This window comes from Vipera ursinii (assembly GCF_947247035.1).
Source record: "Vipera ursinii genome assembly, chromosome: 2".
In the NCBI taxonomy this organism is placed as follows: domain Eukaryota; kingdom Metazoa; phylum Chordata; class Lepidosauria; order Squamata; family Viperidae; genus Vipera; species Vipera ursinii.
The window spans coordinates 45,025,230-45,051,735 of NC_139513.1; the positions used below are offsets into that span (position 1 = coordinate 45,025,230).

The 26,506-nt window shown below is 42.4% G+C and overlaps 1 protein-coding gene across 1 annotated transcript in view; it reads right to left on the reverse strand.

The window, feature by feature from the left end:
- SUMF1 (sulfatase modifying factor 1) overlaps positions 1–26,235 on the reverse strand; it is a gene marked incomplete at its 5' end in the record, with an annotated part of 73,844 nt that extends 47,609 nt beyond the window's left edge. Inside the window, 3 exons of the mRNA XM_083354086.1 lie at positions 6,102–6,176; positions 11,148–11,321; positions 25,978–26,235. Coding sequence (XP_083210212.1) covers positions 6,102–6,176; positions 11,148–11,321; positions 25,978–26,235 — 507 coding nt within the window. The remainder of the gene's footprint in view (positions 1–6,101; positions 6,177–11,147; positions 11,322–25,977) is intronic.
- Positions 26,236–26,506: the final 271 nt, after the last annotated feature.

A 26,506-nucleotide genomic window follows, 5' to 3' on the forward strand; every position in this document is an offset into this window, starting at 1 on the left:
AGTCAGGTTGCAAGATTCTGCTGTAAAAGTCTTTCTTGGTAAAGAATAATTCTAGTCTTCTTGTGGAATCTGTTTCCTGATCTGGTCAGCCTCAAAGGGCTAATGTCAGTCTTGCTCGATGGTTGAAACAAGGTGATGGAAGGCCAAAAGCATTCTATACATTGCTCATCCCTGCCCTTTATTGATTAACTTATGCAAGTTATTACTTGTTAATTAATGTTGTCATTAACTTATGCAAGTTTATTAGTACAAATGCTTTCCTACACAGGTAGCCCTCGATTTACGATCACAATTGAGACCAAATTTTCTGTTGCTAAAGGAGACAATAGTTAAGTGAATTTTGCCCCATTTCACAACCTTTCTTGCCACAGTTGTAATCACTGTAGTTGTTAAATTAGTAACATGGTTGTTAAGTGAATCTGGCTTCCCCATTGACTTTACTTGTCAGGTCGCAAAAGATATTACATCACCCCGGGATACTGCACCTGTCATAAATATGTGTCAGTTGCCAAGTGTCTGAATTTTGACCACATGAACATGGGGATGCTGCAATGGTCATAAGTGTGAAAAACAGTCATAAGACACTTTTTCCAATGCTGTTGTGACTTTGAACAGTCACCAAATGAATGGTTGTAAGTTGATGACTACTTGTACCTAAAACTGAATTTTCTGTAGTTACTAGTAATTCCATGATTAGTTTTAGACTACATCGAGAAAGACATTTAATACTGTTTTTCAGGTTTCTGAGCGTGGTGATTCCCAACTATTCAAACATGAAGAAATCAATACATACATGAAAGGAATCAAACAGTTCTAAAGTAAATTAGCATTTTCTCCAACCACAAAGCTGAATTTAAAATAAACCAATACATATTGCCCTATACAGGAAAGTTGTATAACTTCACACAATATCAACAGTCTTTTCCGAAGACACAGATAGAATTTGTCACATATACCATGTTATAGCCAAACATCCCATCAACTGTGGGCTATATTGTGGCTTAAAAGAGTTTTCAAGTTTTCTTCCTTCTCTTTTTATTGAAAAATTATATGTCTTCAACAAAGCATAGAGACTGCAGGATGTAATTACTTTAAAAAACCCCACATGGTGCTTTAATGTGTTATTTTTACTCCCTTGCATAACATTTTCATTTGGGTGCATAAAAGGAACATGTTAAGATGAAGCACTCAAGTGAAATTTCAACTAATCATCTGCCACAATACTAAATCACCTGGAACCTTTCAACACACTGCCAAAATGCAGTTGAAAAACCACAAGTGGTTTCCAACATATGTTGGAAGTTATTATGTTACTGCCCTACTGAACAGATAAAAAAATCAAATCCCCTTCAAATTAAGATTGACTTCTGAAGATCTGATTGATTTTTAGGGGCTAGCCCTTGATTTTTGGAAATAATTCAGGAGGTTATCCAGTGATGCTGACAATACCAGAAGATGCGTAGCATACTTGTTCTACTATGTTCTTAAAGAACAAATGGAGCAGGAGGCATTCAATGATACGTACTGTTTCAGTTTTTAAAGACTCCAAATCCACAAAAACCTGGTTTTGGAATCCTACTGCTTTCAGATTTTGTGGATTTTGTTACATTTTGTTATATTTAATACTTATATAGACACATATACATTGTTGTTGTTGTTAGCTGCGAAGTCGTGTCCGACCCATCGCGACCCCATGGACAACATTCCTCCAGGCCTTCCTGTCCTCCACCATCTTCTGGAGTCCGTTTAAGCTCACGCCTACTGCTTCAGTGACTCCATCCAGCCACCTCATTCTCTGTCGTCCCCTTCTTCTATTGCCCTCGATCTTTCCCAGCATTAGGCTCTTCTCCAGTGAGTCCTTCCTTCTCATTAGGTGGCCAAAGTACTTGAGTTTTAGCTTCAGGATCTGGCCTTCTAAAGAGCAGTCAGGATTGATCTCCTCTAGGACTGACCGGTTTGATCGCCTTGCGGTCCAAGGGACTCGCAGGAGTCTTCTCCAGCACCACAGTTCAAAAGCCTCAATTCTTTGGCGCTCAGCCTTTCTTATGGTCCAACTTTCACTGCCATACATTGCAACTGGGAAGACCATAGCCTTGACTATACGCACTTTTGTTGACAGGGTGATGTCTCTGCTTTTTAGTGTGCTGTCTAGATTTGCCATGGCTTTCCTCCCAAGGAGCAAGCGTCTTTTAATTTCTTGGCTACAGTCCCCATCTGCAGTGATCTTGGAGCCCAGGAAAATAAAATCTGTCACTACCTCCATTTCTTCCCCATCTATTTGCCAGGAATTGAGAGGGCCAGATGCCATGATCTTGGTTTTCTTAATGTTAAGTTTCAACCCAACTTTTGCACTCTCCTTCTTCACCTGCAACAAGAGGCTCTTTAGTTCTTCTTCACTTTCTGCCATTAGAGTGGTATCATCTGCGTATCTTAGGTTGTTGATATTTCTTCCGGCAATCTTAATTCCAACTTTTGATTCATCTAGCCCTGCCTTTCTCATGATGTGCTCTGCATATAAGTTAAATAGGCAGGGTGACAGTATACAGCCTTGCCGGACTCCTTTCCCAATTTTGAACCAATCAGTGGTTCCGTGTCCAGTTCTCACTGTTGCTTCTTGACCCGCATATAGGTTTCTCAAGAGACAAATAAGATGGTCTGGTACTCCCATCTCTTTAAGAACTTGCCACAGTTTGTTATGATCCACACAATCAAAGGCTTTAGCATAGTCAATGAAGCAGAAGTAGATGTTTTTCTGGAACTCCCTAGCTTTCTCCATGATCCAGCGTATGTTGGCAATTTGATCTCTAGTTCCTCTGCCTCTTCGAAATCCTGCCTGTACTTCTGGTAGTTCTCGATCCACATACTGCTGAAGTCTAGCTTGTAGGATTTTAAGCATGACTTTACTAGCATGAGAAATGAGTGCAATGGTGCGATAGTTTGAACATTCTTTGGCACTGCCTTTCTTTGGAATTGGAATGTAAACTGATCTTTTCCAATCCTGTGGCCATTGTTGAGTTTTCCAAATTTGCTGGCAAATTGAGTGTAGCACTTTTACTGCATTGTCTTTTAAGATTTTGAATAGCTCAGCTGGAATACTGTCACTTCCACTAGCTTTGTTGTTGCTCAGCTTTTCTAAGGCCCACTTCACTTCACATTCTAGGATGTCTGGCTCGAGGTCAGTGACCACCTCATTGTGATTATCAGGGACGTTAAGCTCATTCTTGTATAGTTCTTCTGTGTAATTTTGCCACCTCTTCTTAATCTCTTCTGCCTCTGTTAGGTCCCTGCCATTTTGGTCCTTTATCATGCCCATTTTTGCATTAAACGTTCCCTTCATTTCTCCAATTTTCTTAAAAAGATCTCTGGTCCTCCCTATTCTATTGTTTTCTTCTATTTCTTTGCACTGTTCATTTAAGAAGGCATTCTTATCTCTTCTAGCTATTCTCTGGAATTCTGCATTCAATTGGGTGTATCTTTCTTTTTCTCCCTTGCCTTTCGCTTCCCTCAGCTATTTGCAAAGCTTCCTCAGACAGCCATTTTGCTTTCTTGCATTTCTTTTTCTTTGGGATGGTTTTGGTTGCTACCTGTTGTACAATGTCGCGAACCTCTGTCCATAGTTCTTCAGGCACTCTGTCTATCAGATCTAATTCCTTAAATCTATTTGTCACCTCTACTGTATATTCAACAGGGATATGATTTAATTCATACCTGAGTGGCCTAGTGCTTTTCCCTACTTTCTTCAGTTTAAGCCTAAACTTTGCAAGGAGAAGCTCATGGTCTGAGCCACAGTCAGCTCCTGGTCTTGTTTTTACTGACTTTATAGAGCTTCTCCATCTTTGGCTGCAGAGCATATAGTCAATCTGATTTCTGTGTTGACCATCTGGTGATGTCCATGTGTAGAGCCGTCTCTTGGGTTGTTGGAAAAGAGTGTTTGCTATGACCATCGTATTCTCTTGACAGAATTCTATCAGCCTGTGCCCTGCTTCATTTTGTACTCCAAGGCCAAACTTGCCTGTTATTCCAGTTATCTTTTGGCTTCCTACTTTAGCATTCCAATCCCCCATGATGATAAGAACATCATTTTTTGGTGTTAGTTCTATAAGGTGCTGTAGTGCTTCATAGAACTGGTCAATTTCATCCTCTTCAGCACTGGTGGTTGGGGCATAGACTTGGACTACTGTGATATTGAATGGTTTGCCTTGGATTCGAACTGAGATCATTCTGTCATTTTGAGGATTGTATCCCAGTATTGCTTTTCCTACTCTTTTATTGACTATGAAGGCTACTCCATTTCTTCTGAAGGATTCTTGCCCACAGTAGTATACCTGATGGTCATCTGAATTAAATTCACCCATTCCTGTCCATTTTAGTTCGCTGATACCTAAGATGTCAATGTTCAGTCTTGTCATCTCTTGTTTGACCACGTCCAGTTTTCCTTGATTCATTTTGTTATATTTAATACTTATATAGACACATATACATACACACTTGTAATGATCATCTCTGAAAGGGTCATTTTAATATTTTGAATTAAGATCTGTTCTTTCATGCCATATTTGTACATACAAGTTTCATTTTTCAAGGATGTTTGTGAATTTTATCTACTTCCCATAAATTATCTCTGCCTCTATCTCTCTCTATATATAGATGACTCTAGGGGCCGGTGCTCATCTCCGTTTCGAAGCCGAAGAGCCAGCACTTGTCCGAGGACGTCTCCGTGGTCATGTGGCCGGCATGACTAGACGCCAAAGGCGCACAGAATGCTGTTACCTTCCCACCCTAGTGGTCCCTATTTTTCGACTTGCATTTTTACGTGCTTTCGAACTGCTAGGTTGGCAGAAGCTGGGACGAGTAACAGGCGTTTACTCTGTTACGCGGCACTCGGGATTTGACCCGCCAAACTGCCGACCTTCTGATCGACAAGCTCAGCGTCCTAACCCACTGAGCCACCGCATCCCATCCATATATATATATACACCCATCCATATATACACACACACACACACACACACATAAAGAACATGATATCTATTATCAATAAAAGCAACAATACAATAGTTCCTACCTTATAAAAATACATTATCCTACCTTTTAAAAATATATATTCTCTCTCTTCTCTCTCTGTGAGATAGAGAGATTTGCAATAAGAGTGGAGATATACAGGAATACAGATAAAGATAGAGATATAGAGAGATATCTAACTCTCTATCTCCATCTTTATCTCTATTTCTGTATATCTCCATTCTTATTGCATCTGCTGATAATCTCTCAGTGATCCTGTTTTGAGTGATTTCATCCCTCCTTGGGGAAAGAAATTCTGAAGTTCACCTAAAGGGTCAGTTTTGGATACTGAACAAGAGTGGTTTTTTTACACAACAAATAAAATAGAATAAAATAAAATAATAAAATAAAATAAAATCCAGATCTGTGCTTCTATTTGCATATGTCATACACTCTTCTGAGCAACATGTGTATTAGCACAAGATTTCACACAATCCTGCAATGTCTTTTCAAATGTGGGTTCTCTGAAAGCTTTTTTTGAGTCAGTTTCCAGGCCATTTGTCAGCTGATTAGCACCATATTTTGGGAAGCAATTATTACAATTAAACATAGCAGGTTTAAGGCTGGGTAAGGAGAAAAAGGAAGGAATCAAAATGAATGTACAGAACAGACTCGTTTTATTCTGTGCAGACCTTGTTGTAACTGCACATCTTTGGATGTAAACCAGCACTGGTACTGTGGGCATACATACCTATGACCTCTGAACATTGAGTCTGTGAAGACTGTCAAACAAAGATGACAACACTTACTATTTATAAGGAAGAATATAGCTTTGTAGTGATTGCAGATCACATGGGTCACCACAACATGCCAAAAAAGGACAGAAAGTCACCCTGTTTACTTCTGAGGTTTTACATTGCTATCTCCTCTTAGAACGCACAATTTCACAACACTAACGCTGTTCTCAAAATTAGTCAAAAGCTTACTACTGCAGTCTCACACAGCATAGTAATGAGTTTTTAAAACCAAATATATTATTGGGTTACAACAGTAACTTTGAATCATTGGAATAGGTACAAACATATTAATATATGACTCACAGCTTGATGAATCCCCTTCTTCATTTCTTCACTCAACATGCCTTCAAATACAAAGGAATCACCAAATTTTTCTGCCTGAGGAAGGGAAAAAGGGAGGGAGGGAGGGAGGGAGGGAGGGAGAGAGAAAGAAAGAAAGAAAGAAAAAGAAAGAAGGAAAGAAAGAAAGAAAGAAAGAAAGAAAGAAAGAAAGAAAGAAAGAAAGAAATCAAATCAAGCAGTTAAGTTGCAATTACCTTCCCAATAGCACATTGGAATAATACACATTATTTCCCACCTGAATACTCTTCAAATAGTATATTTTCCTTCTCCTCCAACCCTGAAAACCAACAGTTATAATTTTACAGCACACTCCTTTGGGATAAAAACATTACATTATTCAAAGACATTGCTCCTCACTGAACTAAAATGTAAACTCCTGAAACAGAAACAGTCAGTGGCTGTTCTATAAACATTTCCACTGCCATTTCTACTAACTGGGTCACATTCTGATGTAGGAAAGAACAAAAACTATGAAATATATGCACTTTTCTTATCTAGTAACATATTTATTATTGAATAACTCAAACTGGCATAAGTTAGGAAGCAGCATGATTCAATCAGCTTTTCACTAAAATGGGATTTGAAACATAGAGATGTATATATACACAGTATGTTTCTATCATGTCAACTCCATATTTGCTTCTTGTTTTTATCACTTGCGTTTACTTTTAACTAATAATTGTATTTCAAGTGGAACAGCACCCAAATAATGTGCTTGTAACCATATCATAAATACACATGATAAAACAATGAGAACATATTGCATTATCAGCATGTGTATTTTTGGAAGGTAGAGCAAAGACCAGTGAGTTCTGACATTACTGGAATATCAGGAAACTCGTGAGTTCTGATTCTGACATACTCTGAGACAGCAAATCTAAAATAACTACATTGGGAACCTGCTCTGTCCTCAACCTTGAGAAATTATGTACTACAAGAGATGTAGATAATACAAGACCAAATGATCCAATAGCATGACAGCTTTATGTGTTTGAAATTGTAGCAGAGACATGCAATTTGTGGCTTTCTATTTTCTGAACTACAATTTCCATTTGTCTATATTATTCCTTGCAATCATCGTTGTACATAATTCTGCTTGTTACTAAATTATCAATAATGTCCATCATCCCATCCTTTGCCCACAGACTCAGGCTACTAAGATTATATCAGTTCTAGGGAGGAAGGCAGCACCATTGTAACGTTGTTGTTTTAAAAAAAATTGTTCTGTTTGGAATTCTAACTCAAAATTTCCACAGACACAATTGTCAAAGGAAGTTTAAGTAAAAAAAAGTCTATTAAAAGTTGGATAATTTAAAGTGTAGATCATCTACCACATACTGAAATGACAAAGCAGTCAATGTGTGCAAAAGCAGCTTAATTGCTTGATGTGTGTTTGGGTGTGTGATGGTGGAAGTAAAAGATACAGAGGGAAGGTTAACCTTGTCATATGTGTTCTGAACTAATAAAAGTATAGGTAATTTTAGAAGTGGGTTTTTTCCCCACCAGTAAAAGCAAAAATGTCTGATCAATTGAGTCATAAATTTGTTCTATCCATATACTGCAATAGCAGAGGATGCAGGAACAGATAAGTAATAATATATACATTTGAAATAAACATACCCTAACTAGTGATGATGTCTTTCACATTGCTAGAAAGCAGTAGTATTTTAAGACTGCTATAAAAGAAGTTTATCCACTTCTCTGGAACTGCCTAATTTTTGTCTGGCAATACTATTTTGAAGTGTCTATCTCTGTGGCAACATATAACAGAAAGATATTCAATCTACCGACATTAGGAATTCTGAATTCTCAGCATCTATAGTATTTCAAAGATAACTGCAGCATAATCCTTCCAGCTTTAGTGAAATACCACGGTCTGTTCTGCACTGAAATGTACATAGCAGTGAATTTCTCAGCTGAATGTATTTCAAACATGCTAAACCTAAGAAAACAGAGCTTATGATGGATGCGTAAACCCAGGCATGCATTCCTAAGCTGAAACTTTACCCAGCAGTTTCTCCATTAAAAAATATGGCAGCACTTGTTAATGTAACTAAATTTCATTAGCCATAATTATATTAGGCACTGATTCCTACTGATCACCAAATCCAAGCCCATTCTTAATTTCCAAAAGCTTAAAAATTAAGTAAAGTTTAGAAACCCCTTTTACTTCAATATACTCTCCAAGTAATTTAACAGCATTCAGTATTCAATATTGAGGTTTTTTTTTAAAAAACCCCACATTGGGACAAATTTTGCTATTAAATATTATAGGCAGGTGAATCAATATTGTAACTATTTTTGGCTGATACATATTTTAAATGTCAACATATCCCAGGATTTTGCCTTCCAGGGGTATACAAATTTAGTTCCCATTCCAGCACACTGGCTTGGGATGCCAGACACAGTATCCCATATTTGAACATCATTATATTGAAATAATGTAAAATAGGGCTTGGCATTTTGCTTCAGTATCCTGCCTCCTGAGAATCTTCATTCTCTGCTGATTCCTCTTGACTGTTGAAAACACCGTGGACAGCATTTGCTAACATCATAAGAGACAAATTAGAAGAGTGATATGTCACAGATTAGCAAGCCTGAATGCCACATTGCTGGAGTATAAAAATTCTGCAATCGCAAATTTATATTTATCTAACTCATCCTAGAACTTGGTCCCTAATTAATTTTGACTTTAAGAGCTAGAATTATATGCACACTGATCTTTTTTTCATCTCCTTTCCTGAGCTCTTTATTTAGGTTCTCTAGCTTTTCTTCTTTATTAATGCTTTTAATAAACAATAAAGTTTTGAACTTTTGTACCGCTAGCCGGAGACTGTAAGAATATGAATGGGGAAAAACAAGCCCAGAATGACCCAAAAAAGTTTTTTCAAAAGGAAAAACAAATGTCTTTTGGGGGAAAAAAAACCACCTTTGTGACAACCATGACCTGAATGACTGAGAATCTCCATTGACAAGCCCAGATTAAATCCCACCAAATCAGACTTGCTACCTGTTAACAGACTTCAAGCCAAGTTAATAACATGGGTTCCCCTGAAGGAGTTGGCTTGAGATTTTGGGGTTTCCTTCACTCTCAGTTTCTACTTAAACAATAGACCTTTCCTCATATTGTAATAACTTAGCTGTGGGAACCCAAGGACATTGGGCCCAGAGCGGATAGTGTTTTGGCGGGCTGGAGAGCTGGGGAGAAAGCCCACACTTCAAGCAAATTGGGGAATGTGATTTATGACTGTTTATTGGAGGAGGGAATTGTACTTTGCTACTTTGTATCCAGGGAAATGGAATTTAGTTTTTGGTTTCAACTATGTAGTGCCAATACTTTGTTTCTCGCATAAAAGATTATTTAAGGTAAACAATGCCTCGAAGTTCTTTTGAAGAGTTTCATCTGTCGGAACCATGACACAAGGTTGACTCAGCCTTCCATCCTTCTGAAGTTGGTAAAATGAGGACCCAGATTGTTCAGGGCAGTATGTTGACATTGTAAAATGCCCAGAGGGTGCTGAAAGATACTATAAAGTGGTATATAAGTTTAAGTACTATTGCTATTGATAAAGATCCAATAAATAGAAAGCTTACAAAAAAGGCATGCTTATCACTGCTTTTTTGATAGCTTTTTTGGTCTTCTCATGGAACATCACCCACTCACAACTGCAGAGTTAAACAATTATACCTACAGACAGCATAGCTAACGACTGCACTGCATGTAAATATCAGAAGTTGCAGTCTAAGTCATCTAGAGGAATATGCACTGGGGAAGGCAGATCATTAAGCAGCAACCTTGCAGTACTGACTGAATGGGAAAGACACCGACATCCTGACAGACACTAATGAAACATTTCCATATGCTACTTTTCTGCCAAAATTATGTAGCACTTGCTAAGAGTTTAAGACCTGTTGCTTACCAAAGGCTAACTTATTGGCCCTAGATAAAGGTGGACAATTGAGGAATAAATGGACCCAAAGAGGTGGTTTCATCCACACAGTAAACTTGATGAAATCTTCTATCATCCTGGATTGATACTGTATCCTGAATCTGAACCAAATTGTCATCTATCATATACAATAAGAGCAGTTTCCCAAGTCATGATTTCTCCCATAGCTCTATAATGGTGACCTGAAGATAGACTGTAACCTGTTGAAGATGAAGGAGGATATACCCTTTCTGATATGTCCAACATTTGTCTGGCATGGTCCTATAACAAGCAATAGTGGTGCTTGTTGCTATTGCTTGTTATAGGACTGTGGCAGATAAATGTTGACATATCAAAAAGGATCTCCTTAATCTTCAATAGTGCACCTCCTGCTTTACAAATTGGTGCACTTTACAAGTTCTACAGCAGTGTATCTCCTGCTTTACAAGTTGGTACACTGTTCAGCAAGCTCCTCTAAGCTGCTATTGATAACTAACTAAGGTTGCCTTTATTGCCCTTTCTTTTGTTGGGTGGGGCAAAAGTATTTTTCTTCTGTGCGGATTTTAAATCTTCCCTCCAGAAACACAGTGTTCATTTCTAACATGCCAACTTTCAGTAAGTTATGTGGATGTCTTTGTGTGGGTTTTTCCTTTTCCTTTGTACAGTGTGCTCCAAAACATCTTTAGGGGATACAGATTCCAAATGAAGAACTTCGGGACTTGTTTGTGGCAGGGTCCTTTCTTATTCTACAATTAGAGTAATTGTTATAAGAGAGATATATCCAGGGAATTGGTTTTATCATTCTGAAAAGACCAAGTCCCTCTAATGTATTGACAATACGAAGTAAATTTCTGGCACTGCTAGGTTTTACTAGTATGTCCAAGGATACCAAAGACTTTTGCCAATTTTATAACATTTGGGGATTTTTGTGGATGAATATCTTTTCTTTTTCTCAGGCCAACCAGATGCCTAAGAGGAAAGCCACTCCTCTGATGCAGCAACATTTATCTCCAACTCCCAAGCTCCATTTGGACACAAACCAGACTGCTTTGCAAAAAGACCAATTTCTTTCACTTACCTCTGTAAGATAGCCAGTGGCATTCACAAACTTCTCAAACTCTGCATTGCTGACTTCGTAGCGATCCATGAAAAAACGACCAATGTGGACTCTCCTTCCAGGCCCTTCTCCATCTTGTTTTATAATGGGCTCATCAGTTCCCATTGTAAACACCCCAGCTGGAATATGGACCATCTACAAATTGAAGAAGACCCTTTCAGATATGTTTAAATCTTCAAATGCCTCCTTTATCTATCGCCCAGTTCGCTCCCACAGAGTCGGCCTCCTCAGGGTGCCATCGGCCAGGCAATGCCGGCTGGCGACCCCCAGGGGGAGAGCCTTCTCTGTGGGCACGCCGACCCTCTGGAATGAACTGCCTCCGGAGCTGCAGATGGCCCCTGACCTTCGGTCCTTCCATCGTGACCTGAAGACCTGGTTATTTCAACAAGCGGGTCTGGACTGATTATGGTTTTAAATTAGGCTTTTATTGGGTTAAATTGTCATGTATTTATCATATTTATTAATTCTTTTTTAACTTTTGTACTTTATGTTTCTTAATTTCTTATTGTTGTGAGCCGCCCTGAGTCCTTAGGGAGAAGGGCGGCATATAAATTTAATCAATCAATCAATCTCAGCTAAGCTACCCAAGAAAGCAGAACTCTTGAAACAAGCATTGTCTCAAAAGGAAACTTTTGTTAGGGGCTTGTGACAGCAGGGAATCAAGGCGGGATCCGAGAGAAAAACCTGCAAAGCGATATATTAAAAACAGCATTCAATACTCCTCCCCCCCCCCCAGTGTCCCAGTGTTCATTTGAATCCCAGCCAACCCACAGGTGGCATCGTGTTTTAGTAACCAGTCTTTTCGGCAGGCTCTTCAAGGTCCCTCTCACTTTCGAGATCTTCTGGCTCAAAGCACAACCCGTTTCTCAGATAAGGGTGAGATATTCCATCCCCTTGGGGAAGGGCAACAAGGCAACAAAGCAGACAGTGCAAAGCATCCTCAAAGGCTCTCCCCTCCCAACAAAATGGCAGGCAACAAAGAAAGCTACAAAATTAAAATAACTGAGGATACATTTTGGGGGGGCCTGACGCTATCTTTTCTTACAGGATGTAAAAATAACTATTGGACAATATCTTCAAAGTCTAGAATGTCATCAGCCAACGAATGGCCATCACATAAATTTAATAAATAAATAAATAAATAAATAAATAAATAAATAAATAAATAAATAAGAAAGAAAGATACCGGGTGAAACATACTTCAATTTACTGCGACAACTCAGTGAACTGCAGTAACAAAACATAAAAAAACCAACAACCCCATGTCCAGAAAACCTGTGTGATTAGGCAGAAAGAGCAGGGGTACAAAAAGTAAGAGATGATGAAGAAAGTCCAAATGACTGGTCAGGAATTTCAGCTGTGAGATCTGCAAATTCAACATATGTCTCATAACTGCAATTGCAAATCATATGTAGTGGCTAATGACAGATAGTGTCAGACATTCTGACATTCTGACAGTTCCTGTTTCATAGCTCCTGTTTCATGGTTGGTGTCTGTTTTATGTTAATAAATTTGGCAGGCTTTATTCCAGCCTCTTGCCATTTGTAAAGGGGTTGTCCCTGCCTTTTCTGCAGGGCCGGTAGCAGGCTGGTACAGAACATAAATATAACCAAGTTATATAAGCAGGAGTAAATTTCTAAGCAAATGTGACCACGTGCATTCCTTTTAAAGGCAGATATTATTGATAAGACAGGGACTCCCAACTTTGGAGGGTCCAGTGGATCAATGTGGAATTCTTACAAAAGAGCTACCTGCCTCCCTCTCCTCGTGAGATCAAGAAAGCTATCTCCCAGATGAACTCAAAACAACAGGACAGAATGCCATTCCTTCTGAGATCAACAATTCACTAGACCAAAATGCCTTGCAGCCTTTCCAAGACATCTTGGAAGACATTTTGTTGATAGGGGAGATGCTGGAGGACTTCCATGATATCCTCATTGTGGCTCTGTGTAAAAAAAAAGGAAGCAAATCAGATTGCAGAAACTACAGTGGTGTCTCACTGCTGTTCATTGCAGGCAAACTCTTTGCCCACATTCTCCTGAACAGACTTGTCACTGTCTTGGAGAAGAACCTGCTGGAGGCGCATTGTGGCTTTTGGCCAGAATGGAGTATAGCAGATATGATATTGAGTCTCTCCTACTGAGATTCGGCCCAGGGGCGCAGTTGGGTCTGCTGCTGGCGTACCTACCACCTAATCGTGCAGCGGCGGCCCTACCCGAGCTACTCGATGTCCTCTCAGGGTTGGTGGTTGAATTCCCAAGACTCATGGTCTTGGGCGACTTTAATCTACCGTCCCTGGGAGGATCGTCCGAACTGGCTCGGGAGTTCATGGCTTCCATGACGGCCATGGACCTGTTGCAAATAATTTCTGGGCCGACTCATGAGAGAGGCCACAACCCAGACTTGGTGTTCTTGTCTGGACGGTGGCGTGATGATGTCGGTGGGGGTGCCACAACTGTTACACCCCTGTCATGGACCGATCACCACCTCCTGCGGCTAGACTTCCCCCTTGCCACCCCCCACCGTGGGTGCACGGTGCCAGTCAGATGGTACCGCCCTAGGCGCCTAATGGACCCTGATAAGTTCCAGGCAGCGCTTAGGGACTCGCATGCACCCCCTGCTCACAGCTCGGCGGATGCCTTAGTGGAAGCCTGGGAAAAGGCAGCCACGGAGGCTCTGGACCGAGTTGTACCCTTGCGGCCTCTGACCCGGCGCAGATCCCAGCGAGCCCCATGGTTCACCGAGGAGCTCCGGGAGATGAAGCGTCGGAGACGGGGCCTAGAGAGCCGTTGGAGGTCCAGTCGATCCGAATCCGACCGATTGCGACTAAGAATCCTCACCAGGTCTTATCTCGCTGCGATAAGGGTGGCAAAATCCAACTACTTTTCCACCCTCATCGCGTCCGCAGATAATCGCCCGGCTGCCTTGTTCAGGGTGACTCGCTCCCTATTAAACCAAGAGGTGAGGGAGGAACCCTTGCAGGGTCGAGCCGAGGAATTTGGTCAATATCTGCTGGATAAAATCGCTCGGATTCGAACTGGTCTGGACTCCAACTGGGCTGAGATGGAAGAACAAGACATGGACAGTCTTGTCGACGTCATCTGGGAAGAATTTGATCCTGTAACTCCTAAGGAAGTGGACAGGATTATGAGAAGGTTGAGCTCCTCCACATGCTTACTGGACCCGTGCCCTTCCTGGCTGGCCTATGCAGCTCGAGAGGCGACACGAGGCTGGTTCCTAGCGGTCATCTCTGCTTCTCTGAGTGAGGGTCACTTCCCCACCGCCTTGAAGGAGGCGGTGGTGAGACCTCTCCTCAAGAAGCCCACCTTGGACCCATCCTCTTTGAATAACTTTCGTCCAGTCTCCAATCTTCGCTTCCTTGCGAAGGTTGTTGAGAGCGTGGTGGCGCACCAACTTCCTCAGATCCTGGATGAAGCGGTTTATCTAGACCCGTACCAATCGGGTTTCAGGCCGGGCTACAGCACGGAGACGGCATTGGTCGCTCTGATGAATGATCTCTGGAGAGCCCGGGACAGGGGCCATTCCTCTGTCCTAGTCTTATTAGACCTCTCGGCGGCTTTCGATACCATCGACCATGGTATCTTGCTGCGACGCCTCAGGGGACTGGGAGTGGGAGGCACGGTTCTGCGTTGGTTCTCCTCCTTTCTCCAGGGTCGCTCGCAGTCGGTGCTGACAGGGGGACAGAGGTCGACCCCGAGGCCTCTCGCTTGCGGAGTCCCTCAGGGGTCGGTCCTCTCGCCTCTCCTGTTCAACATCTACATGAAACCACTGGGTGAGATCATTCGCAGTTTTGGAGTAGGGTACCATCAGTATGCTGATGACACCCAGCTTTTTATCTCAACTCCAAACAATATCAGTGATGCCCTAGACGTGATGTCCCGCTGCCTGAAAGCGGTCCGGGAATGGATGGGGAGAAACAGGCTTCAACTGAACCCGGACAAGACTGAATGGCTGTACGTACCGGCAAGTCAGGAGATTCAGAACGTCCCACTGCTTAACATTGGGGACAAGTTACTTCCCCCTGTTGATAGGGCCCGCAACCTGGGTGTCCTCCTAGACTCGCAGCTCTCCCTGGAAGACCACATTGGAGCTGTGACCAAGGGGGCCTTCTCCCGGGTTCGACTAGTGCGCCAACTACGGCCTTATCTGGACCTGGATGCCTTACGTACAGTCACCCATGCCCTTGTGACCTCTCGCCTAGACTATTGTAACGCTCTCTACATGGGGCTGCCCTTGAGATCCACTCGGAAGCTTCAACTGGTGCAAAGTGCGGCGGCACGGACACTCTTGGGAGCCTCCCGATACTCCCATATCACACCTCTCCTCCGTGCGCTGCACTGGCTTCCGGTTGCCTTCCGTGTGAAGTTCAAGGTGCTAACAATGACATACAAAGCCCTACATGGCATGGGTCCGGACTACCTACGGGAGCACCTTCTGCCAATGTCAGCACCCCACCGTCCTGTGCGCTCCCACAGAGAGGGCCTCCTCAGGGTGCCACCGCTCAAGGAATGTCGGCTGGTGGCCCCCAGGGGGAGGGCATTCTCAGTGGGTGCGCCAGCCCTCTGGAACAGCTTACCAACCGAGATCCGGATGGCCCCTGACCTCCGTACCTTCCGTCGCGACTTAAAAACTTTCCTGTTCCAGCAGGCCGGCCTGGCATGATAGCGTTAATTGGGGTCCCAGTTTGTGTTCATTAGTGTTTCTTATTATTTTTATTGTTCGATCTGTGTACCTTCCTTCCTCTGTACACCGCCCCGAGTCCCTCGGGAGAAGGGCGGTTTATAAAAACTAATAAATAAATAAAATAAATAAATAAATATTTGCCATGAGGGAAGTCCAGGAGAAGGGCATTGAGCAGAACAAGCTTCTTTACTCTGTCTTCATTGAACTGACAAAGGCATTTGACACTATAAACAGAGAGGCTCTCTGGATCATCCTGAGATGTCATGGAAGCCTGGGTAAATTCATCCAGTTGATTCAACTAGTCCACAATGGTATGACAGGACAGGTTCTTTACAACAGTGATACACAGGCTGCATTTGCTATTTCCCATTGGGTAAAACACGGTTGTGAGCTAGACCTGGTCCCGTTCAATTTGTTCTTGCATGTTGCATGTTGTCATGTGCTGTCCAGGGATTGAAAGAGGGTGTGTACATCAGATACTGATTGGATATCTCTGTCTTTGACCTTTGCTGTTTGAATGCACAGACAAAATGCCTCCATACAGTCTTTCAAGAAACCCTCTTTGCTAATGACTGTGCACTTCTGGCCCACAAAGACAATGATCTATAGTTGATGCTGAACAAATTCACAGACACTGCTACGCTCTTTGGTTTGATTATCAGCCTGAACAAGACTGAAGTACTTTATTAGTCCGTGCTAAATATCAAGCCTGTGGAAGCAAAAATCACTGTTGACGACATCCAGCTAAGAAATGTAACCAGCTTCAAGTATATAAAAGAACTATCTAGGTCTTTGGGCAAAGAAATTGCAATATACTGATGTAAGCCACTCAGAGAGTGCTGTAAAGCACTATGGAGCACTATGTAAGTCTTAAGTGCTATTGCTATATTCAACAGGACTCTTATGCCTTTAAATGGCACCTTAACAAGAAATTTAATAAGCAGAGTTCTCCTCAACATAGACAAGAAGTTACAGCAGTTTTCTTATGTAAAGCTATTTTAAAAAGATGCACAAGAAAGTGAACTGTTATGCCCAAAGCTTGGAACAGAAAATAAAAAAAATATACACTTGCACAAGCACTTTCAGTGAGAGTCTATTTATTCCTAAAGATTGGAGTAGATATGAGATTAGCCATGTTTCCACTTTGCTAATGAGCAGCAGGTGTTTAAGTACACAGAAATCAGTGTTAACATAATCCAACATCTGGGAAGGGCAAAATTTTCTAAATTTAATTTCTTAACTTTACTTAATTAATTCCTTAATATTTTTTTCTGTGCCTATTTTTCTTTCTTTTGATCTAAACAAAACACATTACAATGGAGCAGATATGCAGTCTGTCAGGATAATAATTTAATAACTAAACAACTTATGTAATGATGCAATGTAAGGTGGATGATGCAATGATAGGAATGACTCAGCAGGGTCTGTGTCTGTATCCCTTTAAGAGCCTGAGTATAAAAGGGAAAGCTTTTACTGCTGTGGTCTCTCTCTCCTCAGTTTCCTGCTGTAACTGCTGTGTTTTGGAGTTTGCTGTATTACCACGTGTATGTATTTTGTTTAAAGATAGTGTAATATAAACCACTATTTAATACAAACCACTGTTTACTGTATTTACTCCTGGGTTATCTCAGCGCAGTAAGACTGTGCATGCTCTGACATCTTTAACTTTTTTCCTGACAGGTGACAATTGAAGTCCTTGTTCCAAGCTGAGCAGGTATCCAAAAATTAATAGCTCACCTTTAGTTGCTTTTGGAAAACACAAGAAAGCAGAATTTCAAATCTTTGGGGATTAAATCAACCTAGAGTGAAGAATCAGTGCAGAGTCTTGCTTAATATTGTCAACATGCAGAAAAGAGAAGGAAGAGGATAAGGAAGAGGAAGGAAAAAGAAGAGGAAGAGTCAGGAGAAGAAAGAGGGAGGAGGAGGAGGAGGAGGAGGAGGAGGAGGAGGAGGAGGAGGAGGAGAAGGAATTGGATGTGACATGGCTCAACATTGCCTTAGAATTCTATTGTAGTAAGCTTTCATCATGTATCCAAACAGGCTATTTTAGATATAAACGTAAATCTATGTTTTTCAACCCCTGGCATCTTTAAGATATGGGCACTTCAATTCCCAGAATACTCCACTGGTATAAATCTAATACAGGGCTTTTCAACATTTTCACCCATTGTACCAGTTTTAGGACAAGGCAATGTCCGAGTACCACCAGTCGCCCAGCAAGGTGTCAAAAGAGTGACCAAAAAAAAAAGGAAAAAAATGATAAAGTACAGGTAGTCCTCGACTTACAACAATTCACTTAGGGACTGTTCAAAGTTACGATGCCACTGAAAAAAGTGACTTATGACCATTTTTCACACTTATGACCATTGCAGCATCCCCAGGGTCATGTGATTTACATTCAGATGCTTGGTAATCGATTCATATTTATGATGGTCACATTGTTCCAGGGTCATGTGATCTCCTTTTGCAATCTTCTGACAAGCAAAGATAGTGGGGAAACCAGATTCACTTAACAATCATGTTACTAATTTAATTTTTCTCCCTCTCTTTCTCTCCCTCTCTCTCCCCCTCTTTCTCTTTCTCTCCCTATTTCTTTCCCTCTCTCTATTTCTCCCTCTTTCTCTCTCTCCCTCTATTTCCCTCTCTTTCTTTCTCCTTCTCTTTCCCTCTTTCTCCCTCTCTCTCTTTCCCTCTCTCTTTCTCCCTCTCTCTCCCTCTATTTCCCTCCCTTTCTTTCTCCTTCTCTCTCCCTCTCTCCCTCTTTATTTTCTCTCTCTCCCTCTATTTCTTTTTCTCCCTCCCTATCTTTCTCCTTCTCTCTCCCTCTCTTTCGCTCTCTCTTCCTTTCTCTCCATTTCTCTTTCTCTCCCTCTATATTTTTCTCTCCCTCCCTCCCTCTCTCCCAACGTCCCTTCCTTCTTTTCTTCCTTTCTTCCTTTCCTTCCTCTTTGTCCTTTCCTCCTTCCCTCCCTCCCATTGTCATTTCTTTCTTTCCTTCCTTCCAAATCCATTTTTACCAAGAAACCTGATGCCCACTTAACTCTTTATGAAGCACCGGAGGAAAGTTGGGGAAGATCTATCAATGATACTTGGTGGTTGCTAGCTCATTTAATAAGCTTTATTCCAGCAACAGAAACACCTCGTATTCGCTCAGAGTCAATCCACACATGCCAACAATGCTGCTGTGGACCGCGGGGCAGGAAGGCGCCCTTCACACGGGAGAGATGGAAGACGCACCAAAGCACCCTTCGCCCCGCTCGCCTTCTGCAGACACGGCCGGAGTCCCTGGTGGGGGGAGATCCGGGGATGAGGCGCACTCAGGGAAGCGCACACTAGCAACTCACAACCAGCTGCTCTTGGGGGATGGAGGCACAAAGCCAGCCAGCCAGGGCTCAGAGTGGTTGACCGTCCCGGACTACAGCTGCGCTTCCACCTTTCCCAGGGCGGGCCCCGCAGCGCCGACAGGCCCTCATCCCGGAGCCTCCCGCTGCTGGAAACCTGCAGCAGCGGCATAGCAGGGCTTGCAAAAAGCAGGGCGGGTGGCAGTGGCTGCTCCCGGTGCCAACTAAGGGCAAGCAGGGCAAGGCTGCTCCTGCTCGAAAGCCAGGATTCGGCAGCTGGCGAGCCACTCGCACGGGGCTCTCTCGGGGCTGGCAGGCCGAATGGGGACTGGCCTCTCCCTCTCCGCACTAGAGCAGCACCCCTGCAGCCTGGCTTTCTCTTGCAGAAAGCAAGCGAAACCGAGCGAGAGAGATTGCCAGGAACACAAATCGGCACATGCTGAGAAACACCGATCTCGCACTGCTGCAATCTCCCTCACTCAGTTTCAGCTTGCCTTGCTGCAACAGAAAGCAAGCTGAAACGGAGCGAGGGAAATTGCAGCAGCACGAGATTGGCCGATTCACATTCATCTCCCTCGCTGCGTTTCAGCTTGCTTTCTCTTGCAGCAAGGCAAGCTGAAACCAAGTGAGGGAGATTGCAGCAGCGCGAGATCGGCCAATTCGTGTTCCTAGCAATCTCCTTCGCTGCGTTTCAACTTGCTTTCTCTTGCAGCAAGGCAAGCTGAAACCGAGTGAGGGAGATTGCAGCAGCGCAAGATCAGCCAATTCGTGTTCCTGACAATCTCCTTCGCTCCATTTCAGCTTGCTTTCTCTTGCAGCAAGGCAAGCTGAAACGGAGCGAGGGAGATTGCAGCAGCACAAGATCGGCGTTTCTCAGCACGTGCCAATTCGTGCTCTTGGCAATCTCCCTTGCTTTCCACTTGCAGAGGTCGGGCCTGGCCATACAGATCAGCTGGCGATTCCATACAGCTGGCCTAGACCTCCGCCAATGGGCTCCAGTCGGCGGAGGTCAGGGCCAGCTGTACGGAGTTGCCAAGAGTGGGGGGGGGGGAGGGAGTCAGGCATGTTTTTCTCTCCACACCCGCGTTCTGATGGCTTCACCTGCCCTGGCGCGCATCAGGAAAACAAACATGGGCCTCGATTCCCACCTGCTGCCACAGGATGAATCCTCAGGGAGGGTGTGCGCCATCTGGCCGCTTTGCTTTCCCCTTTGCATTGCACATCAGGAAGAGGAGAGGGGAAAATCTCTTGAGCCCTAGGAGGAAAGCAATGTGAGGGCTGTGAGGGGTATCACAAGCTCGCGGGGGGGGAGGAAAAGAAGATGGACGTGAGTGGATGCAAACACCTACCTGCCGAGAGAGTGGATGGCTCTGTCCTGTTCAGGCTCGCGCTTGCTTCTGGGGGAAGGACAACATGGTTGCTGCACAATGAGTCCCAGGGGAGGGCGGGGCCTCACTCTGCGCCTGCGCTCTTCGCGCTGCCTGGTAGGTTCCTGCAGCAGCATGTTTCCCGGCAGCAAGTAAGCTGGGAAGGAGTAGGGGGGAGGTGGAGGGAGGTAGGGAGGGAAGGCGATGCCACGTACCACCAGCCAGGTGCTCGCATACCACCAGTGGTACACGTACCACTGGTTGAAAAGCCCTGATCTAATAGTTCCAATATTTATAGTTATTAATATTACTATTGAACATGAAGGTTGGTTAATTCTCCACTCAAAATAAAGACACTCACCAAACTTTTGATCTCCCCTCCTCCCATCTTCCATGAGTATATTTCAGTATCTTGGTCCAGTGGTTAAGGCACCAGCTAAAAAACAGGAGATTGTGAATTCTAGTCCCACCTCAGCATGAAAGCCAGCTAGGTGACTTTGGGCCAATTACTCTCTCTCTCAGTTGAAATCACCTCACAGGGCTGTTGTGATGGAGGAAGGAGGAGTATTAGGTATGTTTGCTGTCTTGAGTTACTTATATAAATAATAAATGTGGGCGATAATTAACTAAAATCTGGTTTGAAAGACACTTTCAGAAGGCAGGTTAGAGACTTCTTGAGATTATACCTTGCTCTATTTTTTCTGAAGCAGAGATGATGGCCCCATCTGTTACAAATAGCTGGCCCTGCAAGCTTGTAAGGCAGAAGGCTGGGAGTAGGAGGAAATCAAAGATGGAAAGAACTGCAATGTGACAAAAGTACACACAAAGCTTCCTTCCTGTCTGTCTGCCTGCCTTTACAATTAGAAGATATGCTAATTTTAATATAATTATGGGAGGAAGGAGGAAAATTCTTCTTTTTAGATTAAATTAAATTTGTCACCCATCTTGCCACAAGGCAATTAGAGATAGACCAGAATGGCTATTCCTAAACAAATTTGATTAATACATAAATTTGCTTATTATAATTTTGGAGTAAATCTGACTTGATGCTACTGTGTCATAGTAATAACAAACACAATGTATAAAAAATGTTTTTATTTATCTTGGTGTAAGAATTCCCAGTTGATAATTTCTTGGTTTCAAATCATCTGAGTTTATCCTCTGTGTCGATACCAATTAAACTAGGAGACAGAATTCCTAATATTTGTGATAATAAAAACGTGATCAAAATAAATTTAATTCCAAAGCTGATTTATATTTTGAAAGGTCTTTTATTTATTATATCATATTAATCAAATCAAATCAAATCAAATCTTTATTATGCTCAAAGACCATCTTAAGAAGGGTGGGATACTGTGATGACCCAGAGCATGGCACAGAGGCAATGCAATCAGCTGGCAATTCAAATCACCCTTTAATTGCTCCAAATTTTCCCCAAATGCTCCCACGTTTCTGGCAAGCCCCAGAACAAAGTAAGACACACACACCTTCAGCAGCCTCTGGCTGCAAGTAGTTTCACATTCAGTCAGATTAGAAGAGTAATTTACTCAAGGCCACGTAGATAACAAGGAATGAAACATACATCCAAAATCTAACGAGTCTGTAGAAATACAAGCTTGCCTGAGCAGTTTCAGAGGAGAAGCCAAAATACAATCTTTGAACACAAATTAAGTTTGTCAGCCAGTCCAAAGGTCAGAGTTTCGGGTTTCCAAGCAGAAATCACAACACCGAACAAGAGATCAGAGAGCTGTTTCCAAGATCAGCAACACCACACAAACCTACAAGAATTCAGCGTTTATTCCCGACAAATGCCCCTCGCCACAGCGGCTCCTTAAGTCTCAGTCTCCAGGTGTGCCTTGTGGAGAGGGGCAGGGCACTCTCCTCCCAAGTAGTTGAGCCTGCCTGCGTTGTTCCTTCCTTCTCTCCACTCTGCGTGCTCTAGGATCAGGTGGGGGTGGCCCTTGCTTATCACCTCAGCTCTGTCTCTCATGTTTATCCTGTCCCAATCCTGAAGGGCCCTAGCCTGCCTCAACCTGCTCTTCCCCACATTCCTCTGAAGACACAGACACCTCTCCCTCTACCTCCATTGGCTCCAGTTCCAGCTCATTTTCCTCAGCAGATTCAGGCTCTGACGGAGGCATGACAGATACAATTTAAAAAAAAACAACTAAAAATACACCAGAATCTAAAAAATAATAATGCTACAAGATATAAAACAGAAGGATATATTTAAAAGGAATCTAAGAAAAGGAACGGGAGTATTAAATGGATGTAGAGCAACATAAAGGTAGTATATGGCAGGCTATCACAATACAGAGCACTCTAGATCAGGAGTCCCCAACCCCCAGTCTGTGGACCGGTACCGGGCTGCAGCATGCCAGCAATCGGTCCGCACAAATAAGCAAAGCCCTTTCTGCGAGATGCAGGCAGCACACAAAACCACACACTCTCCAGTCCATGGAAAAACCTTTCTCCATGTAACTGGTCCCTGTGCCCAAAAGATTCAATCTGCTCTGCTAATGCCCATCAAGACTAGTTTATGGCACTGGTCATCTGAGGAATTCTGGAAGTTGAAGTCCATGAGTCATAAAAGAGCCGAGGTTGCCTACCTCTGACCTAGGCCAAGCCTAGATCATTAAAACAAAATCCGGGAAAAAAAGAATGGAAAATAACCTCCATCATGGTGCCAGAAAAATTGCAAGGATGTAATCAATAAAAGCTCAGTTTGATTTGATGATATGTTTATGATATATGTTCAAATAAATTACATTCACTGTGTTTTGTTCTTGATTAAATAGTGCAAAGGGGAGGAATTACACTTGGAAAGCTGTTAAATATCACAGTTACATAGGTGAAAACAGAATGAATATACATGTTCCAGATGTGAACTAAATATATAATCCATCTCCTGATCAAAAATATTCCATAGGATTAAGGGGAAAACACTCTTCCCTATTTTATGTAATATGCAAGGATAATTTCATATCTCTGAGCCTACTGATCCTCAAGCAGGAAGAGAAAATAGCATTCTCCGCTTGGTACTGAAGGGATTAAAGTTCTTCCTTGAAGGATCAACCAGAGCACTATTTGAATTTGAATTTTATTGAATTTATATACCGCCCTTTCCCGTAGGACTCAGGGAGGTTTACAGGGTACTTAAAACAACGATACAAAAATTAAAACAATTTAAAAAGATTAAATTAAATCCCTGAAGAAATATGTCTATGTCTTCCAAGAAACTCTGAGCTATAGCAGTGGGGGTGAAGACTTTGATCTCTGCCCGCTGCTGAACAGGGAGGGGCAAAATACTGACTCTGACCTCCCTTCACATCACAGCACAAATTGCCAGGAAGCAAATGGAAGCCCTCAAGTGATCTTTGATCCTCAGATCAGTCCTCCACCATATCCCTTTCCTGATCTATTAGTACTTATGCTGGGTTTATACACTATGCCATGTCTTGCTTAACTATGGTTAGCTGATTAATCCACAGTTTGCTGAATACACACACAGTAACTCCAAAATTTAAAAGTATATATTTTGCAATGTTTCCATTTCCACATTGGCTGAGGAGAAGCATCAATTTATAAATAAATAGTGCATATCTTGATTTATAAAATTATATTTAAAAATCTCCAGATGTTTCATGTAATAAAAGCACACATACATGAAAGTTAAAATATTTTTACAGTATTTTCTGATTAATGTTTTGGAATTAGATGCTAGAATATCCAGTGACCAGACCAGTCTAAGTCAGCATTCTCCAACATAATACCTTACAGATGTTTTGCAATTCAACTCCCATATGTGGCGTTGGTTGCTTTTGGAGAGTAGCGATTGATGGTGATGAGACATCACAACTCATATAGAAAAAGGAAGGGGCTGCTCATGGGAACACTATTACTTTACCCCATGCATAGAATGTTACATGCTGCAACATATCAAAAAATCCATCCCACATGGCTGCTTTTGGCTGGGTCCCACTGCAGCCATCCTATTCCAACTTCTACCAACTTGCTCTCACTTGAATTTAACAGATGCAGACTTCCTTTTAACTCTCAATCCAAGAAGAGTACTTCATTACCACTCTGTCACAAATTGTTCTCATCATAAATTTTCGCATCTGTTCTTCCTCCAATCCAATCTACTGTAATATCTGTCAGAACTAGCTTATGGCATTCACTTTTATGCCTCTTCCACTTTTACCAACTTTCTAGAACATACTTTCAACTACTCTTCAGCCCTTGCTTTTGGCATTTGGACTGCTCATCTGCATGATAAACTGTAACAGCAACTATCACATTGTCCACAATTCTTCAAACATTGTAGATATGAAAGTTTTTCTTTTCATGGATCCCACTCCTGCCACTGCAAATGATGTTCCTTAGTAGCACAATACCTATCTAGGGCCTTAACAGATTAATGGTTTTCTGCACAGCTGCTTCCACCCAAACCTCACAAACACCAGCAACTTCCATATCTTCCATGCCATATATGCAAGGGCCAGATTATTGGCTTCTCTTGTAATGGGTAGTTTCAGGATCCCTTATACTTCTTTTGCTCAGGTAACCCAGTTTTCCAACTCTCTCGTCCTCCTCTGTCACCATTCTATTGCAGTACTTTTCTCACTTACACATTTTCAATTCTCTAATCCATATGACCCAACAGAAAAAAAAACCATCTTCCCTTGCTTTCCTCAACCTGAATGTATAATCTCACCCCCACTCAGTGTCACCTTGGCTAAGATACAAAGCAGAAATAATGCCAATTTATGTGATTTTTTTTTAAATGTATTAGGGCGCAACTGTGTAACAGCTCGTGTTTCTTTTACATTATCATCTCTAAAAGCTGAAAAAAGACACAGCATATTTTCAGCTGAAAGTATTCCTACTGCAAATAGGATTTTTCAAGGTAACTGATTTGGCTAAGCATATTGGTTTGACCTGGATCCTTGCCAAGTTGGTACTCAGGCATGCCTTTCTTATTTTCAATTATCCTTTTGTTATAATGCCTTTTTAATATGAGTTAGCATAAAACTTCACATAGTTTAGAGCTTCAGCGTGTCTTAATCTAGACCTGGGTGAAATCCAACAGAGTTGGATAATGCCAGGTTACAGAAGGCTGGAAAGCAGAAACCTCTGGGCATGAGGCTTGAGCTATAAACTGGCTTGCAGGTGCTACACGTGACTGAGATGGGTGTTCTTTATTTTTTTTCTTATCGCACATACGATAAGAAACACTGAACTGAAAGATACATCTAGCAATCATGTTTAAAGTTATGTCACACGCTCTAGCAACGCTGTTACACCCGCTGTTCGCCATCCCATCATTACATCTTCATTCCTCATTAAAACCACCAACCTAACGTCTCGTTTACTTACCTTCATACCCTCGTTTTTCGAGCGGTCATCTCCACGGCGATTATTTGGCTGCTGGGAAACATTCGCCTCCAGAGAGTATTTCCGTGCAGCTCCTTCCGCGCCGCTTGCCCGACTGTTGCTGCAACCACAGGCTCCTTGATCCTCCTCTTCCCCGGGCTTTTCTTTTCCTTCGCTGCCGTCTAAGCACTCTGCGGACCGTAGCCACAGGAGCCAGCAAGCGTAAACCACCCAAAGTAAATTATGCCTGGGCGCAGCCATATTGTGAGGAAAATCACGTGAAAGAGAAGATGTCAGCTGACCACTTTCGTCCCCCCTACCGGTTCTTCTCCGGAAAAAAAGTGTATTCCCAATTACTGGGGATTTTCCTTCCAGCGCGCGGTGCTGCACGACGGCAGGAAAATCTGAATACTTGTTTGCTTTGACTAAATTAGTTTCCTCTTTATAAACTGAAACTGAAGGCTAAAACATATAGGGAACGGTTGCTGGAATTGGATATGCCTAGTTTAATGAAGAGAAGGACTAGGGGTGA